This window comes from Meriones unguiculatus, chromosome 12, assembly GCF_030254825.1.
Source record: "Meriones unguiculatus strain TT.TT164.6M chromosome 12, Bangor_MerUng_6.1, whole genome shotgun sequence".
NCBI classification, from domain to species: Eukaryota; Metazoa; Chordata; class Mammalia; order Rodentia; family Muridae; genus Meriones; species Meriones unguiculatus.
The window spans coordinates 67,765,435-67,786,466 of NC_083360.1; the positions used below are offsets into that span (position 1 = coordinate 67,765,435).

A 21,032-nucleotide genomic window follows, 5' to 3' on the forward strand; every position below is an offset into this window, starting at 1 on the left:
ATGCATGGAGAGGACCTAGACCCTCTGCTCAGATAAAGCCCATAGGCGGCTCAGTTTCTAAGTGGATTTTCTATTAAGGGGAGCAAAGGGTTTCTCTGACATGAACTCAGCTAACTGTGATCACCTCCCAGTGGTGGGGGTGTAGCCTTGCCAGGCCACAAAGGAAGATGATGCAGCCAGCCCTGATGAGACGTGATAGTCGAGGGTCAGATGGAAGGGGATGACATCCTCCCATTTCAGTGGACTAGGAAATGGCATTGGTGCAGAAACTGGTTGGTGGGTGAGACTGGGAGGAAATGGAGGGTGCTACAGCTGGGATACAAAGCAAATAAACTGTGATAAGGAAATGAATGTTAAACTATAAAAAAGTAGAATCTCTGGGCTGTTATGCGCAAAACCACAGATCTTGTTCCATTAGGATTAAGAACTAGGTTTTCTGAAACCATTAAGATTGCCCACGGTTGGGGTACCAGTCTCTCCAGGGCACCCAGGAGATCCTGTCCCCTCAAGGTCTTTCTATCACCCCTTCTTTCATGAAATTCCATACTTTCTGCCCAAAGTTTGGTTATGGGTCTCAGCTTCTGCTTTGATACCTCGATCAGTGGAGACTTTCCCAGGCCGTCTGTGGCAGGCTCCTGTCCTGTTCCCTGCCTTCCTCTGTCTATAGCATTTGTCCTTCTGAATGAGGATTTCCCTAGGGTCTTCCTTATGGTTTAGCTTTTTTAGGAGTATAGATTTTAGTATGTTTGTCCTATATTATATGTCTAGTAAACACTTATGGGTATGAAAATACCATGTGTGTCTTTTTGCTTCTGGGAAACATCACTCAAGATGATCTCTTCTAGCTCCCTGCATTCAACTGCAAAATTTATTATTTCCTTTTTTTAATATCTGAGTAGTATTGGTGTCTGAGGTGGGACTGGGAGGAGATGAGGGAGGGAGCCACAGCCAAGATACAAATTGAATCAACTATGATAAATCATGAGAATAGTAATAACGAGGATGATATAAAAGTCAAAAGAAAAAAGAGTGACCATGACCAGAACCTGGATTCATGTTGCACCAAGTAGCACGTTCCTCTGTGGAAGAGGTTATCTGAACTCTTGAAGTCTCAGATCCAAAGGCAGTCACAAACCCGTGCGTTTACCCAGCTCATTGTTGCTGGTAGCAGCAGGCAGAGCAGCAGGTGGAGACTCTTCTGTGGGTTCAGAAGATACCCGCATTCCTAGCTCAAGGCTGGTTTGCTCAGTTGCACGATGCAGTCCAAATGTTTTCCTTAATATTCAGAAACTGTGAGCTTGGTTGTGAATAGCTCCTGAGGAGACTACAGAAAGACTCCTCCTTCTCCAGAGAACTTCGACTGTAGAAGGCTTGAGGGAAAGGACACACAGTGACCATTTTGTGCCCCTGTAGCCGATTGGCTAAACGTCGGTTCAGAAGACATGAACGCTGAGGACATGAACCTGAGAGAATTTTCCCTCCCTCGGATGAGAAGTGAAGGAAATGAAATCCTCCAAAGGAATGTCTGTTCTTCTGGGGGAAAGCATGTTTTAGTGTGGAGGAAACTGCCAAGAAACTGAATTCTCTGGAGAAGTCACCAGAGTTGGACTCAGTTTGTTCTTTGGAGGCCATGGCCGGTAGGTGGCGCTCGTCTCTAACTATTTTTCAGCTTTGAAGATTTTGTTTCCTTTTTCTTTTTTCTTTCTTTTCTCCTTTCTTTCTTTCTTTCTTTCTTTCTTTCTTTCTTTCTTTCTTTCTTTCTTTCTTTCTTTCTTTCTTTCTTTCTTTCTTTCTTTCTTTTTTCTTCTTTCTTTCTTTCTTTCTTTCTTTCTTTCTTTCTTTCTGTCTCTTTCTATATTTCTTTCGACCCTTTCTTCCTTCTTCTTTCTGTCTTACTTTCTCTCTTTTTATTTTTTCTTTCTTTTTTCTTTTTTCTGTTTTCCTTCCTTCCATCCTTTCTTTCTTTCCTTCCTTCCTTTTTCCATTCTTTCTTTCTTTCTTTCTCTCTTTCTCTTTTCTTTTTTTTTCATTTGACACTACTTTAGGTCATTAGATGAACATTCTCTATGTGCCAAAAATAAGAGAAAATTTCCTCACATGTCAGTTTTTGTTAAAATATTAACTTTGAACAGCTTAATTTTAGTTTAATACATGGTTATGCATTTTTAGATGAAATATTACTAAGGAATCATGATGTAATAGAAAGCAATTGTGCAGTGAGCAGAGCTGGGTAACCAGGAGCCCAACTGTGCCATTCTATATGGGAGTGGGGGTGGGCAAGGGCTGTGAGACTGAAAGAGGGGTCGGGGAATGAAGGGACATACAGAGAGTATATCAGAAGAAAGAGCTGTGTATGTGCACATATATGTAATTAAATAGAGTATGAAGTCCTATTACATGGAACATCATGTATATTACATAAATATATCTGTAATTCCACTTTCAGTTATGGTGTAGAACACTGTGTCTTATATAAAGGATTGTCACCCATCAATTTCTGATTGAACATTGAATTGGAGATTAATCTTCAGTGTCCATGTGTCTAGTAAAGATATTCAGGCAATTCTGACAGACAGCAACTGCTCTCAGTGCTTTAACTCTCTGCATTTTCCCATTCAATATTTCATCTTTCCTTGAGACGTTCATTTCATGGTAGATGTTTCCACTTTTTTTTTTTCCTAGCAAAGTAGAAAAAAAACCCAACAACTCTGATGTTGGTTTGTGGCATTGAATCAAAAAGTACAATGTCATAGAAAATGAAATTGAGAGAAAGGAACATACATGTCATAAAAAAAACCAAAGTAATTGCAACCACGTTAGCTACTAAGATAAAATAGAAAAAAAAGCTATGGACATTAAATAAAACAATGTTATGAAAGGTATCTTTCAAGTGATATTCTGGGCCCATGCAATCCAAATGAAACTTTCAATGATGTTTTTCCCAGAAGTATCACTTGAAAGGACATGTGGAGTCAGAAGCTACCAAAGAATTAAAAGCAGTGTTGTATTCAGAGTATCACAATACCTGATTTCAAATCACAGCTATTAATATGAAGAGACCTACTGCCCTGGATAACTCTTACCACAGAACTCAATTGCAGTCTAAACCAATAGACACAGAGACCCACACCTGACCACTGAGCAGAAAATAAAAGGCTGATTTCCTGGGCTCAAGAATCATTTACAGAAGAGGGAGTGGATGGAAGATAAGAGCCAGAGGGGTGATGACTACAGCAACGGAGCGTCGTGGACACAACAGGTGAGTTGCACAAATGACATAAAAAAGGTTATGACTGAGTGAACAAAACCATGTGAGATTAAAAAGCATATCTCATCTTGAAAAGTGAAGGTAACTTCACCTCTACAGCTGAGAAACTATGGCAAATGTTGGCTGCTGGGAGATGGAGATTCAGTAATGGCTCAAGAATGGGGACCCAGAGAGAAGCTGCCCTAGTTCTAAAGATGGTGCTATACTAAAAAGAAAGACAAAAAAATAAAGGAGGAGGAGGAAGAGAAGGAGGGTGTGGAGGAGAAGGAGAAGAAGGAGGAGGAAGAAGTGGATGACGATGATGAAGAAGAGAAGCAGAAGAGTCATTGAGAAGGGGAAGGAGAAAAGCCCATGAAATAGAGTGCAAATAGTACTAATGGAAAAGTTTGATTTTGGTGGCATTTTGCTCCCCTACTGGGATTTATTCCAGGCTGGTTCTTGAGGCTATTAGGAATGGGGTTAATCCCAGGTTTTCCTTGGTATATTTGTTTGTTCTATGAAGGCAGCTGAGTCATTCTTCTTGATCTACTTTATGCTGCTGTACATGATCTCACTCATATTTGGATTACAGAACAGGTAAACCTATCACAGTTGAGAGTAGATGGTAGGTACCAGAGGTCATGGAAGTCAAACAGAAAATTAATCTGAAAAATTTTAGGTCAAAAAGGACTATGAAACAGTGTGAGGGAGCAAGATTCTCTGGCTTTCCATTGTACAGAATGTTGGCTAAACCTCCAGAAGCATAATATAGACTGGCGATGAGCACAGAGAAAGTTCAAGGGTTTATGTAAACACTGCACAGGGTCCCTCAATATCCAGTCTGATTTTTTAATACTGATTATTTGTTTAATTTTTATGGTGATGAGAATAAGGTTAAAAACATTGGAAAAATTAAAAAACATACTGAATTTACTAATGAAAAGTGTTGTATAAAACCATTTTATTATCAGGGACAAGCCAAGGCTGTCCATTGTCCCCATATCTCTTCAACATAGTACTTGAAGTCCTAGCCAGAGCAATAAGACAACTAAAGGAGATCAAGGAGATACAAATCGGAAAGGAAGAGGTCAAAGTGTCACTATTTGCAGATGATATGATAGTATACATGAGCGACCCCAAAAATTCAACCAGAGAACTCCTTCAGCTGATAAACAGCTTCAGCAAAGTGGCAGGATACAAAATAAACTCAAAAAAATCAGAAGCCCTCCTATATACCAAAGACAAAAAGGCTGAGAAAGAAATTAGGGAAACAACACCCTTCACAATAGCCACTAATAACATAAAGTACCTTGGTGTGACTCTAACCAAGCAAGTGAAAGACCTGTTTGAGAAAAACTTCAAGTCTCTGAAGAAAGAAATCGAAGAAGATATCAGAAGATGGAAAGATCTCCCGTGCTCATGGATTGGTAGGATTAACATTGTGAAAATGGCCAAACTGCCAAAAGCAATCTACAGATTCAATGCAATTCCCATCAAAATACCAACTCAATTCTTTACAGACCTCGAAAAAAAAAATTCTCAGCTTCATATGGAGAAACAAAAAACCCAGAATCTCCAAAACGATCCTGTACAACAGATCATCTGGAGGTATCTCCATTCCTGATCTCAAGCTGTACTACAGGGCAACAGTAATAAAAACTGCATGGTATTGGCATAGAAACAGAAAGGAGGATCAGTGGAACTGCATAGAAGACCCAGAAATAAATCCACACACCTATGAATACTCGATATTTGACAAAGAAGCCAAATCCATTCAATGGAAAAAAGACAGCATCTTCAACAAATGGTGCTGGACCAACTGGATGTCTACATGCAGAAAAATGAAAATAGATCCATATTTATCACCCTGTACAAAACTAAAGTCAAAGTGGATCAGGACCTCAACATAAAACCAGATACCCTAAATCAATTGGAAAAAAAAGTGGGTAACAGCCTAGAACTCATTGGCACAGGAGACAACTTCCTGAACAGAACACCAACAGCACAGGCTCTAAGAGCAACAATCAATAAATGGGACCTCATGAAACTGAAAAGCTTCTGTAAAGCAAAGGATACCGTCATCAAAACAAAACGACCGCCTACAGATTGGGAAAGAATCTTCACTAACCCTTTATCTGACAGAGGACTAATATCCAGTATATACAGAGAACTAAAGAAGCTGAAAAGCAGCAAACCAAGTAATCCAATTAAAAAAATGGGGAACAGAGCTAAACAGAGGAATATCGAATGGCAGAAAAACACTTAAAGAAATGCTCATCCTCATTAGCCATCAGGGAAATGCAAATCAAAACGACCCTGAGATATCACCTTACACCCATCAGAATGGCCAAGATGAAAAACTCAAGCGATAACACATGCTGGAGAGGTTGTGGAGAAAGGGGAACCCTCCTCCACTGCTGGTGGGAATGTAAACTGGTACAACCACTCTGGAAAGCTATCTGGCGCTTTCTAAGACAAATAGGAATAGTGCTTCCTCCAGACCCAGCTATACCACTGCTAGGTATATACCCAAAGTATGTTCAAGTACACAAAAGGGACACTTGCTCAACCATGTTTATAGCAGCTCTATTTGTAATAGCCAGAACCTGGAACAACCCAGATGTCCATCAACGGAGGAATGGGTACAGAAATTGTGGTATACAATGGAATACTACTCAGCAATCAAAAAAGAGAAAATCATGAAATTTGCAGGCAAATGGTGGGATCTAGAAAAGATCATTCTGAGTGAAATATCCCAGAAGGAGAAAGACAAACATGGGATATACTCACTTATATAGACCTATAAGATATGATAAACATAATGAAATCTATACACCTAAAAAAGATAATCAATTGAGCGGACATGGGGTAAGATGATCAATCCTCGTTTAGAAAGACAGATGGGATGTGCATTGAACGTATGACAGGAGTCTACTGAGCGCATCTGAAAGACTCTAACTAGCAGTGTTTTCGAAGCAAAGACTCATGACCAAACCTTTGGCAGAGTACAGGGAATCATAAGAAAGAAGGGGAGTTAGTCTGATGGGGAAAGGATAGGAGCTCCACAAGGACCAAATATATCTGGGCACAGGGTCTTTTCTGAGACTGACATTCAACCAAGGACCATGTATGGATATAACCTAGAACCTCCACTCAGATGTAGCCTGTGGTAGCTCAGTAACCAATTGGTTTCCCAAAGCGAGGGGAACAAGGACTATTTCTAAAAGGAACTCAATGACTGGCTCTTTAGTCTCCCCACTCCCCGAAGGGAGGAGCAGTCCTGTTAGGCCACAGAGGAGGGCTTTGCAGCCAGTCCTGAAGATACCTGATAAAACAGGATCAGATGAATGGGGAGGAGGTCCCCCTATCAGTGGACTTGGAAAGGGGCACGGTGGAGATGAGGGAGGAAGGGAGGGGCTGGGAGGGAATGAGGGATCAGGACACGGCTGGGATACAGAGGTAATAAAATGTAACTGATAAAAAAAATAATAATAAAAAATAATTAAAAAAAATAAAAACAAAACAAAACAAAACAAAAACAAACCATTTTATTTGAGTGTAAATTGTTTGATTACAAATGATGGTTTGGTACATTAAAGAAACAATAAGACAGTAAGCTTTAAAATAAATGCCTGAAATTATATAAATAAATAAATAAATAAATAAATAAGACCTGATGGATAAAGAAAAAAAAAATGCTTTTACATATACAAAAACGTTGCTCTGTTTCGCTGAAACATCTAGTCACGTTGATTATATTCATCCCAAAATGAATGAGAGTTTTAAAGGAAGCTCATGAAGCGAGATAGAGCATCCTAGTCCAGCACAGTCCTCTCCTCTTTGGCTCAGGACTCAGTCCTCCTCCTCATCAATCCGTCTGGCCAGCCAGTGGGCTGAGGAAGACAGGGCTCTCCACACTTGTGCTCTGACCACTTCCCAGGCACAGGGACTGTGTTTCTTCTCTCTCAGGTAGACAGTGATCCTGTGGAAGTACTTCCTCACAGCCTCCACGGGGTCCTCCTGGGTCAGGGGAGATTCCTGCACCCCGACCTGCTGCCTCAGACAGACCTGCAGGTCCTGGAGCTGCTGGTGGAGGCCGCTGCAGAATGTGTCTAGGAGGGTTGTCTCCCAAGCAGAAGAGGAGTCCTTTGAGCTGAAGAGGCTCAGGACCTGCTGGGTCAGCTCATTCAGGACAGGGATGGCTTGAGTCTTCTGGATCTGCTGGACATTCTCCTTCTCCAGAGGGAATCCAAAGTCCTTTCTGTCCTTGAGGCAGGAGACAGAGGAGAGTCTCCTCATTTGTGCCAGGAGTTTCAAGGCACTGTTGTTCTTCAGGTTATGTGTGTGAGGCAGGTCACATCCTAGAGAGCAGGTTGACCAGCAGCTCAGCACCACCAGGACCGTCAGGAAGGCACAGGGCTTCGATATTGTGGATGTTGCAGATGCTGCTCGTCCTCTGGGCTCTGTGGTCCTGAACCTTCCCCTCTAGGTTCTCTGAAGCCTGTCCTGTGTGGATGTGTCTTAAATAGAGGAAACACGAATTTTCACTTTCTGAAAGCCACCCCACTTTCTTTAACACATTATCTGGTTTTGTTTGGGAATTTTTCTAAACCATTTTGATTTTCATTCTTGCTTCCTCTTTCACATCTTCCCTCTGAATGCTGTTTTACAGGTTTTCTTTTTCTAATTCGAATTTTTTTAATATTACAACAAAGATAAACAGTTTTTGTTTGAAATTTATGTGCCTATTTTGAAGACAGAATTTCCTGTAACAATTTTATAACTGTTATGGCAATACAATTGTTTTTTATTTATATCAAGTATAAAAATATTTAATTTATAATTCAAAGTATGATGCAAAATTTTCTAAGTTAAATTTTGTTGAAGTACTGGTATACCTTAAAATTTTCCAATATTTAAAACAGTAAAATGATTTCTTCAAATTGCCTTCATTATGTATAATATAAATTGATATAAAGGTTCAATGTAATCATCACTGTATATTAGATATCTAATTATTGTCATGCTGTCCTGAGGGCTTAATGTGTGATAGAGTTGCTGTTCAAGCCTGTTGACTGAGTTGGATTACTGGAACCCAGGGTGTGCCCGGAGGACCAACACCTGACAGGTGACCTCCATCCACAGCACTCACCGTGTAACTTGTAGCTTGTGTGTGATCTCTCTGTCTCTCATCTGTGTATTTCTGTCTCTCTTTCTCTCATTCTCTCATCGGTGTATCTGTCTCTCTCAGAGGTATAACTACACTTTCACACACTCACTCATTTGTGACAAAGGCCCCTCATTTGTGCTTTGAAGCTGTCCCTGCATTTTCCTTTGACACTGAATTCTTCAGTTCTAAGATTTACGACTCTGTCTTTATATCATCTCTTTACTGATTTTCTCTTACATTGCCTGGGTTTCCCTGATTTAATTGGTTGTATCTGTACACGATCTTATAGCTCCCTGTGTCTCTGAGCACAGATTTCAAATCTTTTGACAAGGATTTCAGCACTTTGCTTTTACTCTCTGATAAATATCTGCTCTTGCTCTTTCATGATTCTATAGCACCTTATGATTGAAATGTAGATTAATCTATAATCCCAACTGAAAATCACTAACACCACACTGTGAGAGACCCCCATTTTCCCTCCTTTCTCTTTGTGTCTTTTAACATGGTCAAGCACAACTTCTCATTTTTTTTTGCTTCCGTTCCAATCAACTGAAGAGTCAGAAAATGTTTTTCTTCCTCATTTTATTTTTTCTTTATCAAAGAGTAACTTCCCCCCTTTATTCCAGATATCCATATTTGTCAATATTATTTCAATATCCATATTTGTCAGTTTTCTTTTCTGATAGACACTATATCGATGCGATTTTCATACAGAAATCCTGTAAATATTTGGAGATTTATTAATAAGTAACGCAGGCACTGGGGAGATTACCAGTCAGTAAGTTCAGAAATGCCTGATGGTTTTCCAGCACAGGTGTCCACGCCTGTAATCCTGACACTGAGGAGGACACGCAGACATGTACATGGAGCACTGTATTATTCAGGCCACACTCTATGCACATGCAAATGCAAACACACAAGCATGGCTATGATAGCGCTTTCATATTCTAAAACGATATAACACGTGTATGTTGGGCTTAGTTAAAATTAACATTGTTTATAATTACTAATTGAGTGCAAAGCCTACAGCGATACTGAATTCAAAGAGAACTGGTGCAGGCTTCGCCATCCTCTGTTTCACAGTGCAGAACGACAGCAATAAACTCAACATGGCATTGGAATTGAAACATGCGGTTCCTCAATGGAATAGAGTTGAAGACACAGGCTGAAGTCCTCACACCCACTGACCCTCATTTTTAAGAAAGAATACAAAACTAAACAGTGGAAACAAGAGACTATCTTCAACTAATTGCTCTCGTCCGACTGGATGATTGCCTGTAGAAGAATGAAAATCAACCCATCTTCATCTTCCTGTAAAATACTAACTCAGCTTCATAGGATGAAAGCCCTAGCTATATGACGTAGTAAACTGAATCTGATGGAAGAGGAAGTGGTGAACAGGCTTGAGCTCCTTGGCAAGTGAGGGGACTTTTTCAGAGGACGCTGAAAGCAGAAGCACTAAGGCCATGGCCAGCAGGTGGCGGTGTTCTCCAAACGTTCATCACTGCTGCAGATCTAGTTTCCTTTCTGGCTGTGTTTCCTTGTTCCTTCCTTCCTTCCTTTCTTCTCTCTCTCTTTCCTTCCTTCTTTTTATTACTCTTTATTCCTCTCACTTTTATCTTTCTTTTTTCTTTCTTTCTTCCTTTCTCTCTTTTTCCTTTTTTTCTACTTTTCCTTTTTTTCCTCTCTCATTCTTTTTTTTTCTTTTCTTTCTAGTTCCTTTTTCTTTCTTTTCTTTGACACAGACAGCATTAAGTCATTAAAAGAACATTCTCAACGTTCCAAAATAGGAAGAAAGTCTCTCACATCAATTTCTTACAAACTTGAGCTGCTTCATTTTTGGTTTCAACTGATGCCTATATATTTTCAGGGAAAAACATCTAGGCAAAAATCAAGATGCAATGCAATGCAGTTGGACAGTGAGCAGAGTGGTCAGTGTGCAGCAAATTAGGAGCTCACACTGGGGCTTCCTGCATCAGGGAGTGGGAAACAAGGGCTGTGAGACTGAAAGCTGGGATTCTGGGGAAGCAAGCATGGACTGGGAGAATATCAGAAGGGAAGCTTTCTGTGTGCACATGTGTCCATAATTATATATAGTGTGTGTTGCTGTTATACAGTCCGTCCTGTTTAGTATATAAGTTTACCTGTCATCCTGTCATTCCACTTTCAGTTGTCATCTAGGAAACATATATATATATATATATATATATAAATACAGATAAACACAAACATAAGTTGTTATGCAGCCATCAATCTCTCATTGAACATTGAATCTGAGATTAACCTTCAGTCTTCTCTTTGTCTAGTGCACAGATGCTCTTGCAGTTCTGACAGACAGCATCTGCTCTCAGTGCTTCAACTGTCTACCTTCCATTTACTCTTTTGTCTTTCCTTGAGCTGTTGGTTTCATGCTGGAAGTCTCCACTTCCGTTTTATTTCTCTTTTCTACTTTCCTAGAAAGAAACTTGTGATGTTGGATGATGGCCCTGGACTAAATGAGATGTCATTGGCAATGAAAGGTAAAGAAACAGACTGAGGAGAAGGGGGCAAGATGGTGGCGCCGGGAGGACTTTCATTCTGAACAGCAGTACAGCAGGATCGGCACAGTGACCAGCAAGCAGAACTCACAGCCATAAAACACAAGCAATTGTGTTTCTCAGGTGAGAGGATACCCCACAGTGGGGGATTCAATCAGCTTTAACTCACCTGGCTAAACCGTGGAAGAGATCCAGCTTCCGCCAGGTGCTTGATTGCCAGCCCAGAGCTACAGGCCAGCGTGCTCTGGTCACTGTCCCAGACTGAACTGTGGGCCCACAACATCACAGACTGGATTTTCCAGTCGAGAGATAACCCCACGGAGCAGGAAACGATTGGGACAGACCTTAGGTCACCCAGACATACCCTGGAAAAGAGTTGGGTTCCACGGGCACCCCAGGAGCCAGCCCGGAGCCAGAGCCGGGGACCCAGGCACCTGCACAGAGCTCTGCCTGCAGGCCTGATTCGCTGCCTCAGATAGAACTGTGGGCCCCAGGGCACCAGAGACTGATTTTCACCTTTGGGTACAAACCCACAGGGAGGGAAACCTGAGTGGTCTGATCTCAGAGCACTCAGCTGATACCACCACCCCGAAAAGGTCGGAAAATTACCCAGTCTAGGCAGACACACAGGCTCCCAATGGCCAGAAAGGCGGAGCCAGGGGCTGGCGTCTGTGCCTGTGGGTTCTACTCGCTGCCACCCCAGACAGAACGGCAGTCCCCAAAGCAAAGGCTGGGTGTCCCTGGCAGAAGGAAACCCCCAGCGGGGGGGGGGGGGTCATCAGGTCTAATGCTCAGGACACCCAACACCAAAAGACTTTCTGGATTCATGCAGACTCTAGGCTCTAGCTTTCTAATGCTGGCAGGAGCGCTGTGCTCAGCCGCTATTATTGAGTACCCCAAGGGCACTGGGGCACACAGCTGCATTCTCAGACCTAGAAAAGCCAGAGAGCCATTCCAGCAGCCCTCAGATACTGTGCCAAGGATCAACCAGTTATCCCTAGCTAGACTGACAAAACTGTGGGAATCCCTGGTCCTTCAAGAGGGCTGCACCCACAGTGTCTGGACCAGAGCAGTGCCTGCAGCCGACATCTCAGACAGGGACACACAGCTTCTGGTCCAGACTGAGGCACCCAACCTCCAGACCAGAGCGGCGCCCCCAGGCACCAACTCAACCAAGGTGCACATTCTCCAGGCCCAGAGCAGAGCCCTCAGCCTCTGGCCCAGAGACTTGGTGGGCACTCCTCTCACTTTCCCGGACAGAACTGTGTGCCCCAGGATAACAGACTGAGTTTCCCTGTTGGGAGAAAACCCCACAGCTAGGGAATCAGCAGGTTCTTCAAGAGGACTGTACCTGGAAAACTGTAACAACAGCAGCAGCTCACTAAATTTATAATGAGAAACCCAGCAGTGGGGCAGCTGTCTTGAGAACTTCTATGGATAAGAGGAGAGCCCCCCCCCCCCCCCCGCATAACAAAGACCACAGCTACTACTCAGGGCTATACACCTGAGGTGAGCAGTGGCAATTCCTGAGAAACACTGGCCATATAGTGACCATAACCAAAAAGAAGAGGAGGACTCTTTCAGGAAAAATCATCTTCCGGCCAAGGGGATTCTCCCTACCCCAGGTCTCCAGGAAGCACAGAAACTAACAGCCAACACCTAAAACAGCCCAATGGGTAGAGGTCAGCATAAAAGCTCAACCAACAAAAGACAGAGCAATATGGCATCTCCAGAACCCAGCCATCCAGGGGCGAACAGCCCTGGACAAGGCAGCATAATAGAAAATTAAGAAGATGACCTTACATCTATGCTGATGAAGAGGATAATAGAGGAAACAAATAAAATACGTAAAGAATTAGAGGAAGATAAAACCAAACAGATCATGGCTACCCGTAAAGAAATGGAGGAAGTTAAAGACAAGCAGATTATGGCCATCCGTGAAGAAATACAGGAAGATACAGCCAAACAGTTTTTGCCTTCAGAGAAGAAATAATTAAATCACTGAAAGAAGTAAAAGAAACAGAGTTGAAGGAACTAAAAGAAAAAGAGGAAAATACACTCAGACAGGTGAAGGAAGTAAACAAAACAAATCAAGACCTGAAGATAGAACTGGAAAAATTAAAGAAAACACAAATGGAGGAAATAATGGAGAGGAAGAATTTAGGGAAGAAAACAGGAACTACAGAGGTAAGCATAACCAACAGACCACAAGAGATGGAAGAAAGAATCTCAGGTGTAGAAGATACAATGGAAGAAATCTATATACCTGTCAAAGAAAATGTTAAATCCAAAAAATTCCTGACACAGACCGTCCAGGAAATCCAAGACAATATGAAAAGACAAAACCTAAGAATAATAGGAATAGAGGAAAAAAAAGACTCCCTTCACCACGGCCCAGAACATATTTTCAACAAAATCATTGAAGAAAATTTCCCCAAGTTAAAGGAGAGGCCAATAAGAATACATGCGGCCTACATAACACCCAACAAATTTGACCAGAAAAGAAAATCCTCCCGCCACATAATAATCAAAACAGTAAGTATACAGAACAAAGAAAAAATACTAAAAGTTGCAAGGGAAAAAGGCCAAGTAACATATAAAGGCAAACCCATTAGAATCACACCTGACTTTTCAACAGAGACTATGAAAGCCAGAAGGGCCTGGATGGATATCATGCAGTCCCTAAGAGAACACAGATGTCAGCCCAGGCTATTATACCCAGCAAAACTCTCAGTCCTCATAGACAGAGAAAACAAGATATTCAATGAGAAAAACAAATTTCAACAATACCTACAAACGAATCCAGCATTACAGAAGACACTGGAAGGGAAAATACAACCCAAGAAAAATTAGCTTCTGTCAAAAAAACACAGGAAATAATTAACCTTACTACAGTAAAACAAAAAGCGACCACACACACAACCTTATGACCACAGCCAACATCAAAATCAAAGGATCTAACAGCCACTGGTCATTAATCTCTCTCAACATCAATGGACTCAACTCTCTAGTAAAAAGACACAGATTAACAGAATGGATACGTAAACAAAACCCAGCAATCTGTTGTATACAAGAAACACACCTAAGGCACAAAGATAGACATTACCTGAGGGTAAAAGGTTGGAAGACGACTTTCCAAGCAAATGGACCCAAGAAGCAAGCAGGAGTAGCCATTCTAATATCTGATAAAATAGACTTTCAACCAAAATTAATAAAAAGAGATGGGGAAGGACACTTCATATTCATCAAAAGAAAATTCCACCAGGAAGACATCACAACCCTGAACATCTATGCCCCAAATACAAGAGCACATACATTTGTAAAAGAAACATTGATAAAATTTAAACCACATATAGATCCCCACACATTAATAGTGGGAGACTTCAATACCCCACTCTCAACAAAGGACAGGTCAACAAAACAAAAATTAAACAAAGAAACAGTATCTCTGACAGAGGTCATGAGTCAAATGGACCTCACAGACATTTACAGAACCTTACACCCAAACACAAAAGAATTTACCTTCTTCTCAGCACCTCATGGAACCTTCTCCAAAATAGACCATATAGTTGGTCACAAAGCAAGCCTCAACAGATACAAGAAGATTGAAATAATCCCTAGTATCTTGTCTGATCACCATGGAATAAAGTTGGACTTCAACAACAAGAGAAATAGCAAAAAGCCTACACACACATGGAAATCAAACAACCTTGTTACTAAATGACAGCTGGGTCAGGGAAGAAATAAAGAAAGAAATTAAAGTCTTCCTAGAACTCAATGAAAATGAAGACACAACATACCCAAACTTGTGGGACACAATGAAAGCAGTGCTAAGAGGAAAGTTCATAGCACTAAGTGCCTTCAAGAAGAAATTCGAGACAGCTCATTCAAGCAACTTAATGGCCCACTTAAAAACCCTAGAAAAAGAAGAAGCAGACACACCAAAAGGGAGTAGCTGGCTGGAAATAATCAAACTCAAGGCTGAAATCAATCAATTAGAAACAAATAAAACAATTCAAAGAATCAACGAAACCAAGAGCTGGTTCTTTGAGAAAATCAACAAGATCGACAATCCCTTAGCCAAACTAACTAAAAGGCAGAAAGACATCACCCAAATCAACAAAATCAGAAATGAAAAGGGGGACATAACTACAGACACTGAGGAAATCCAAACAATCATTAGGACTTACTTCAAAAGTCTATATGCCACAAAATTTGAAAATCTAAATGAAATGGACAATTTTCTTGATTGATTTGACTTACCAAAGCTGAATCAGGACCAGGTAAGTCAATTAAATAGTCCTATATCCCCCAAAGAAATAGAAGCGGTCATCAAAAGTCTTCCCCCCCCCCAAAAAAAAAGCCCAGGACCAGATGGCTTCAGCGCAGAATTCTACCAGACCTTCAAAGAAGAGCTAACTCCAGTTCTCTTCAAACTATTCCACAAAATAGAAACAGAAGGAACATTACCAAACTCATTCTATGAAGCCACAATCACCTTGGTACCTAAACCTCACAAAGACTCAACAAAGAAAGAGAATCTCAGGCCAATCTCCCTTATGAACATTGATGCAAAAATACTTAACAAAATACTCGGAAACCGAATACAAGAACACATCAAAGATATTATCCACTATGACCAAGTAGGCTTCATCCCAGGTATGCAGGGGTGGTTCAGTATACAGAAATCCATCAATGTGATCCACCATATTAACAAACTGAAAGAAAAAAAATCACATGATAATCTCCCTAGATGCTGAAAAAGCATTTGACAAAATCCAACATCCATTCATGTTTAAAGTATTAAAGAGATCAGGGATACAAGGCACATATCTCAAAATGGTAAAGGCGATATACAGCAAGCCTAAGCCAACATCAAACTGAATGGAGAGAAACTTAAAGCAATCCCACTGAAATCAGGGACAAGACAAGGCTGCCCACTCTCCCCATATCTCTTCAACATAGTGCTGGAAGTCCTTGCTAGAGCAATAAGACAGTTGAAGGAGATCAAGGGGATACAGATTGGAAAAGAAGAAGTCAAATTATCACTATTTGCAGATGATATGATAGTATACCTGAGTGACCCCAAAAACTCTACCAGGGAACTCCTACAGCTGATAAACACCTTCAGCAAAGTGGCCGGATACAAAATTAACTCAAAAAAATCAGTAGCCCTCCTGTATACAAAAGACAAAAGGGCTGAGAAAGAAATTAGGGAAACAACACCCTTCACAATAGCCACAAATGACATAAAGTACCTTGGTGTAACCCTAACCAAGCAAGTCAAAGACTTGTATGAAAAAAATTTCCAGTCTCTGAAGAAAGAATTAGAAGAAGATATGAGAAGATGGAAAGATCTCCCATGCTCATGGCTTGGCAGAATTAACATAGTAAAAATGGCCATCTTACCAAAAGCAATCTACAGATTTAATGCAATTCCCATCAAATTGCCAACACAATTCTTTACAGACCTGGAAAGAAAAATTCTCAACTTCATATGGAATAACAAGAAACCCAGAATTGCTAAAATAATCCTCTACAATAAAAGATCTTCTGGAGGTATCTCCATCCCTGATCTCAAGCTGTACTATAGAGCAGCAGTTATAAAAACTGCATGGTACTGGCATAGAAACAGAATGATGGATCAATGGAACCGAACAGAAGACCCAGAAATAAACCCACACATTATGGACACCTGATTTTTGACAAAGGTGCCAAAACCATACAATGGAAAAAAGATAGCATCTTCAACAAATGGTGCTGGTCTAACTGGATGTCTACATGTAGAAAAATGAAAATAGATCCATACTTATCACCCTGCACAAAACTGAAGTCCAAGTGGATCAAAGTCCTCAACATAAAACCAGACACATTAAATCGGCTAGAAAAAAAAAAGTGGGGAATACCCTAGAACTCATTGGTACAGGAGAAAACTTCCTCAACAGAACACCAACAGCACAGGCTCTGAGAGCAACAATCAATAAATGGGACCTCCTGAAACTGAAAAGCTTCTGTAAAGCAAAGTATACTGTCATTGAAACAAAGCGAATGCCTACAGATTGGGAAAGAATCTTCACCAACCCTTTATCTGACAGAGGACTCATATCCAGTATATATAAAGAACTAAAGAAGCTGAAAAGCAGCAAACCAAGTAATCCACTTAAAAAATGGGGAACAGAGCTAAACAGAGAACTCTCTGCAGAAGAATATCGAATGGCAGAGAAGCATTTAAAGAAATGCTCAACCTCATTAGCCATTAGGGAAATGCAAATGAAAACAACCCTGAAATTTCACCTTACACCCATCAGAATAGCCAAGATGAAAAACTCAAGTGACAACACATGCTGGAGAGGTTGTGGAGAAAGGGGAACACTCCTCCACTGCTGGTGGGAATGTAAACTTGTACAACCACTCTGGAAATCAATCTGGTGCTTCTCAGACAACTAGGAATAGCGCTTCCTCAAGATCCAGCCATACCACTCCTAGGCATATACCCAAAAGAGGCTCAAGTACACAAAAAGGACATTTGCTCAACCATGTTTGTAGCTGCTTTATTTGTAATAGCCAGAAGCTGGAAACAGCCCAGATGCCCCTCAACTGAAGAATGGATTCAGAAATGAAAAATAAGGATTCAGCAATGAAAAATAAGGAAATGAAATGAAAAAATGGATTCAGCAATGAAAAATAAGGAAATCATGAAATTTGCAGGTAAATGGTGGGACCTGGAAAGGATCATCCTGAGTGAGTTATCCCAGAAGCAAAAAGACACACACGGTATATACTCACTCATATGAACATATAACATAGGATAAACCCACTAAAATCAGTACATCTAAAGAAACTAAGCAAAAGAGAGGACCCTAACTAAAACGCTCAATCCCCATCCTGAAAGGCAAAGAGGATGGACATCAGAAGAAGAAGAAAACAGGAAACAACCTAGGAACCTACTACAGAGGGCCTCTGAAAGCCAGAAGAAGAAAACAGGAAACAACCTAGGTACCTGCCACAGAGGGCCTCTGAAAGCCTCTGCCCTGCAGACTATCAAAAGAGATGCTGAGCCTGATGGCCAACTGGTGGGCAGAGTGAATGGAATTTTATGTAAGAAGTGGGAAATAGCAAGTGCTGGAGAGGACAGGAACTCCACAAGGAGAGTAACAGAATAAGAAAATTTGAACACAGGGACCTTCTCAAAGACTCATACTCCAACCAAGGACTATTCATGGAGATAACCTAGAACCCCTGCACAGATGTAGCCCATGGCAGTTTAGTGTCCATGGCTTACATAGTGATGGGAAGAGGGACTGCCTCTGACATAAACTGATTGGCCTGCTCTTTGATCACCTCCCCCTGAGGAGGGAGCAGCCTTACCAGGCCACAGAAGAAGACAGACTAAGATCAGAAGGAAGGAGAGGAGGACCTCCCCTATCAGTGGACATGGGGAGGAGCATGCATGCAGAAAGGGGAAGTAGGGTGGGATCAGGAGGGGAGAAGGGAGGGGCTTATAGGGGGGATACAAAATGAATAAAGTGTAATTAATAATAATAATAATAATAATAATAATAATAAAGTCCTCTATAGAAAAAAAAAGATTCTACCCAGCAGGGTATCAAAGCAGATGCTGAGACTCATAGTGAAACTTTGGGCAGAGTACAAGGAATCTTATGAAAGAAGGGAGAGATAGAAAGACCTGGAGGGGACAGGAGCTCCACAAGGAGAGCAACAGAACCAAAAATATCTTGGCCAGGGGTGTTTTCTGAGACTGATACTCCAACCAAGGACCATGCATGGAGATAACCTAGAACCCCTGCATAGATGTAGCCCATGGCAGCTCAGTATCCAAGTGGGATTTCTAGTAAGGGGAACAGGAGCTCAGCCAGTCCTGATGAGACCTGATAGACTAAGGTCAGGTGGAATGGGAGGAGGACCTCCCATATTAGTGGACTGGGGGAGGAGCATAGGAGAAGAAGAGGGAGAAAGGGCAGGATTGGGAGGGGACAAGGGAGTAGCTCCAGCTCGGATACAAAGTGAATAAACTGTAATTAATGAAAAATAAAAATAAAAATAAAGACAGTTATGGCAAAAAAGAAAGTTATTTAACTATTTTTATAATTTTTCCAAGGGTGATTCTATAACACATTCAAGATAAGTTATTTATTTACAAATGATATACATCATGGAACATCATGCCTTCTTGTTCTTGCTGTGGGTGTTGGTTTATGGTAAGCCTGGTGAATAAATGACAGAGTAATGTAGACTGAAGCTGTAGCCATCATGTTCCAACATTTATGCGTGACTTACTTAGCTACAATAGAAAAACAAAACTAGCTTTTGTGTGGCCAAAAAATCTCAGCCTTAACAGAACTTCAAACATCTGTCCAATTGCACACATAGTCTCATGTTCCATAATTCTTTCTACCTGATGGCCCTTGGGTGTTCCTCCAATGTTCTCAACCATTTCAAGACTTTACACAACCATATTACCATCACTGAATCAGAGGTAGAGTTGGACACCATTAGTGTGGCAACCTCACTTCTTATCATTTTGAGCATCAATAAGAAATGGGTTGAGGTCAGCAAAAATGTGTGGGAAACATACATGATCTTTGTCTTCTAAGATCTTACCACAACTAGGACAAGGAGACAGTAAATGCATAACATTACATAACAGATGTCAAGTTGGCTTAGTAAAATCAAAGAGGTTTTAAATCTCATTGTATAAATATGAGCAAAAACAGTATGTTTTCTGTAACATGTTACAGTAATGTGAACAAATAAACCTAATTAAAATTGAAAACAAACCTCTCATTCATTTTGGGATGAATATAATCAACCTACCTAGATGTTTCAGCAAAACAGAAAAAATTTTGTCTATATGTAAAAGCATTTGATTCTGTGTCTATTTGCACATAACTGTTTATTTATTTATTTATTTATTTTATTACTAACATAATTTAAGTATTTATGTTAATTCTTGTTTTCTTATTTTTCTTTGATGTACCAAAGCTTAATATTTCTTTATAATTTTTTTCTAAATATTTAATTATTTTATATTCAAATAAAACACTTTTATAGTCACTTTTGTTAGTAACTTTGGTATCTCTTCAAAATATTCAAATGTTGTCAACAGTATAATCGGTACCATAAAAGTTAAATAAATAAACAGTATCCAAAAACAGATTGGATACACAGTACACTGCAGAATGTTTAGACAAATCCTACTGCCTCCCTTCAACTTCTCTCCAGTTTACAGTATTCTTCTGCAGGTATCCCAGCATGCTGTTCAGTAAAATGCCAGAGAATCTTGCCCTGTCACATTGTCTCTTAGTTCTCTTTGGCCTAATATTCCCCAGATTAGTCTTCCATCTGACTTCCATGACTTCTGGCGCCTTTGGTGAGTTCAACTCTTTTGGGTTCTAGATGTGAGTGAGACCGTATAGAGCAATACAAAATAGATCAAGAAAAATGACTACCACCCTTTACAACACATACAAATATACCAAGAACAATCTGGGAAACAACCTCATTCAGAATAGCCTCAAGAACCAGCCCTTGGAGGAAGCCCACCAGGGGAGTGAACTGCCTCTAAAATTAGTCATTTCAAACATTGCTATTTCCTCTCAGTTTTATGGGCTTTGCTCCTTATTTTCATCACTTCTGATTCTCCTGCTTCTCCTCCTTCTACTCTTTTATTTCTTCTCCATCTCCTCCTCCTCTGTCTTTTGCTCTTCCTTCTTCTCAGTCTTCTACTTGTGCACAGCACAGCACCATTTCTTGGAGAATGAATAGCCTCTCTCAAAAGCCCTGTCCCTGAGAATAAGGGAATCAATCGCTCTCTCCAGCAGCTGTCTGTTGCCATAATTTCTCAGCTACAGGCCACACTGCCTCCATTTTCCAAGATGGAATATTTGTCTGGCTTAGTCCTGTTCATTCCATCATAGCTACTTTTAGGCCATTAGTACAACTAACCTGTGGTGTCCAAGAACACTCTTCACTGTTGTCCTCTACTCTCTCTGGTTCTTCCCATTCTTTCGTTTCCTCTTCTACAAAGATCCTCGAGGTCAGCAAATCAACCTTTTAT

General features: G+C 40.7%; 1 protein-coding gene and 1 long non-coding RNA gene across 2 annotated transcripts in view; one reads left to right on the forward strand and one right to left on the reverse strand.

Moving 5' to 3' along the window:
• Nucleotides 1-16,090, forward strand: part of LOC132646826 (uncharacterized) — a 41,080-nt gene extending 24,990 nt beyond the window's left edge. Inside the window, exon 3 of the long non-coding RNA XR_009585149.1 lies at nt 10,875-16,090. This is a non-coding gene — a long non-coding RNA (uncharacterized LOC132646826). The remainder of the gene's footprint in view (nt 1-10,874) is intronic.
• On the reverse strand, nt 7,059-9,486 carry LOC132646775 (interferon alpha-11-like). The gene is made up of 2 exons (XM_060365257.1): nt 9,445-9,486; nt 7,059-7,732 (listed from the first exon to the last, which is right to left on the reverse strand). The coding sequence occupies exons 1-2, from the start codon at nt 9,484-9,486 to the stop codon at nt 7,100-7,102; spliced, it is 675 nt and encodes a 224-aa protein (XP_060221240.1). The 3' UTR covers nt 7,059-7,099.
• Nucleotides 16,091-21,032: the final 4,942 nt, after the last annotated feature.

Excerpts from the sequence above, each read along its gene's own strand:
- LOC132646775 (XM_060365257.1), bottom strand. The coding sequence starts at position 9,486 with ATGGCGAAGCCTGCACCAGTTCTCTTTGAATTCAGTATCGCT. Across the intron at positions 7,733-9,444 it reads TCTTTGAATTCAGTATCGCT|AGGGGAAGGTTCAGGACCAC; the intron begins GTAGGCTTTGCA and ends CAGAGAACCTAG.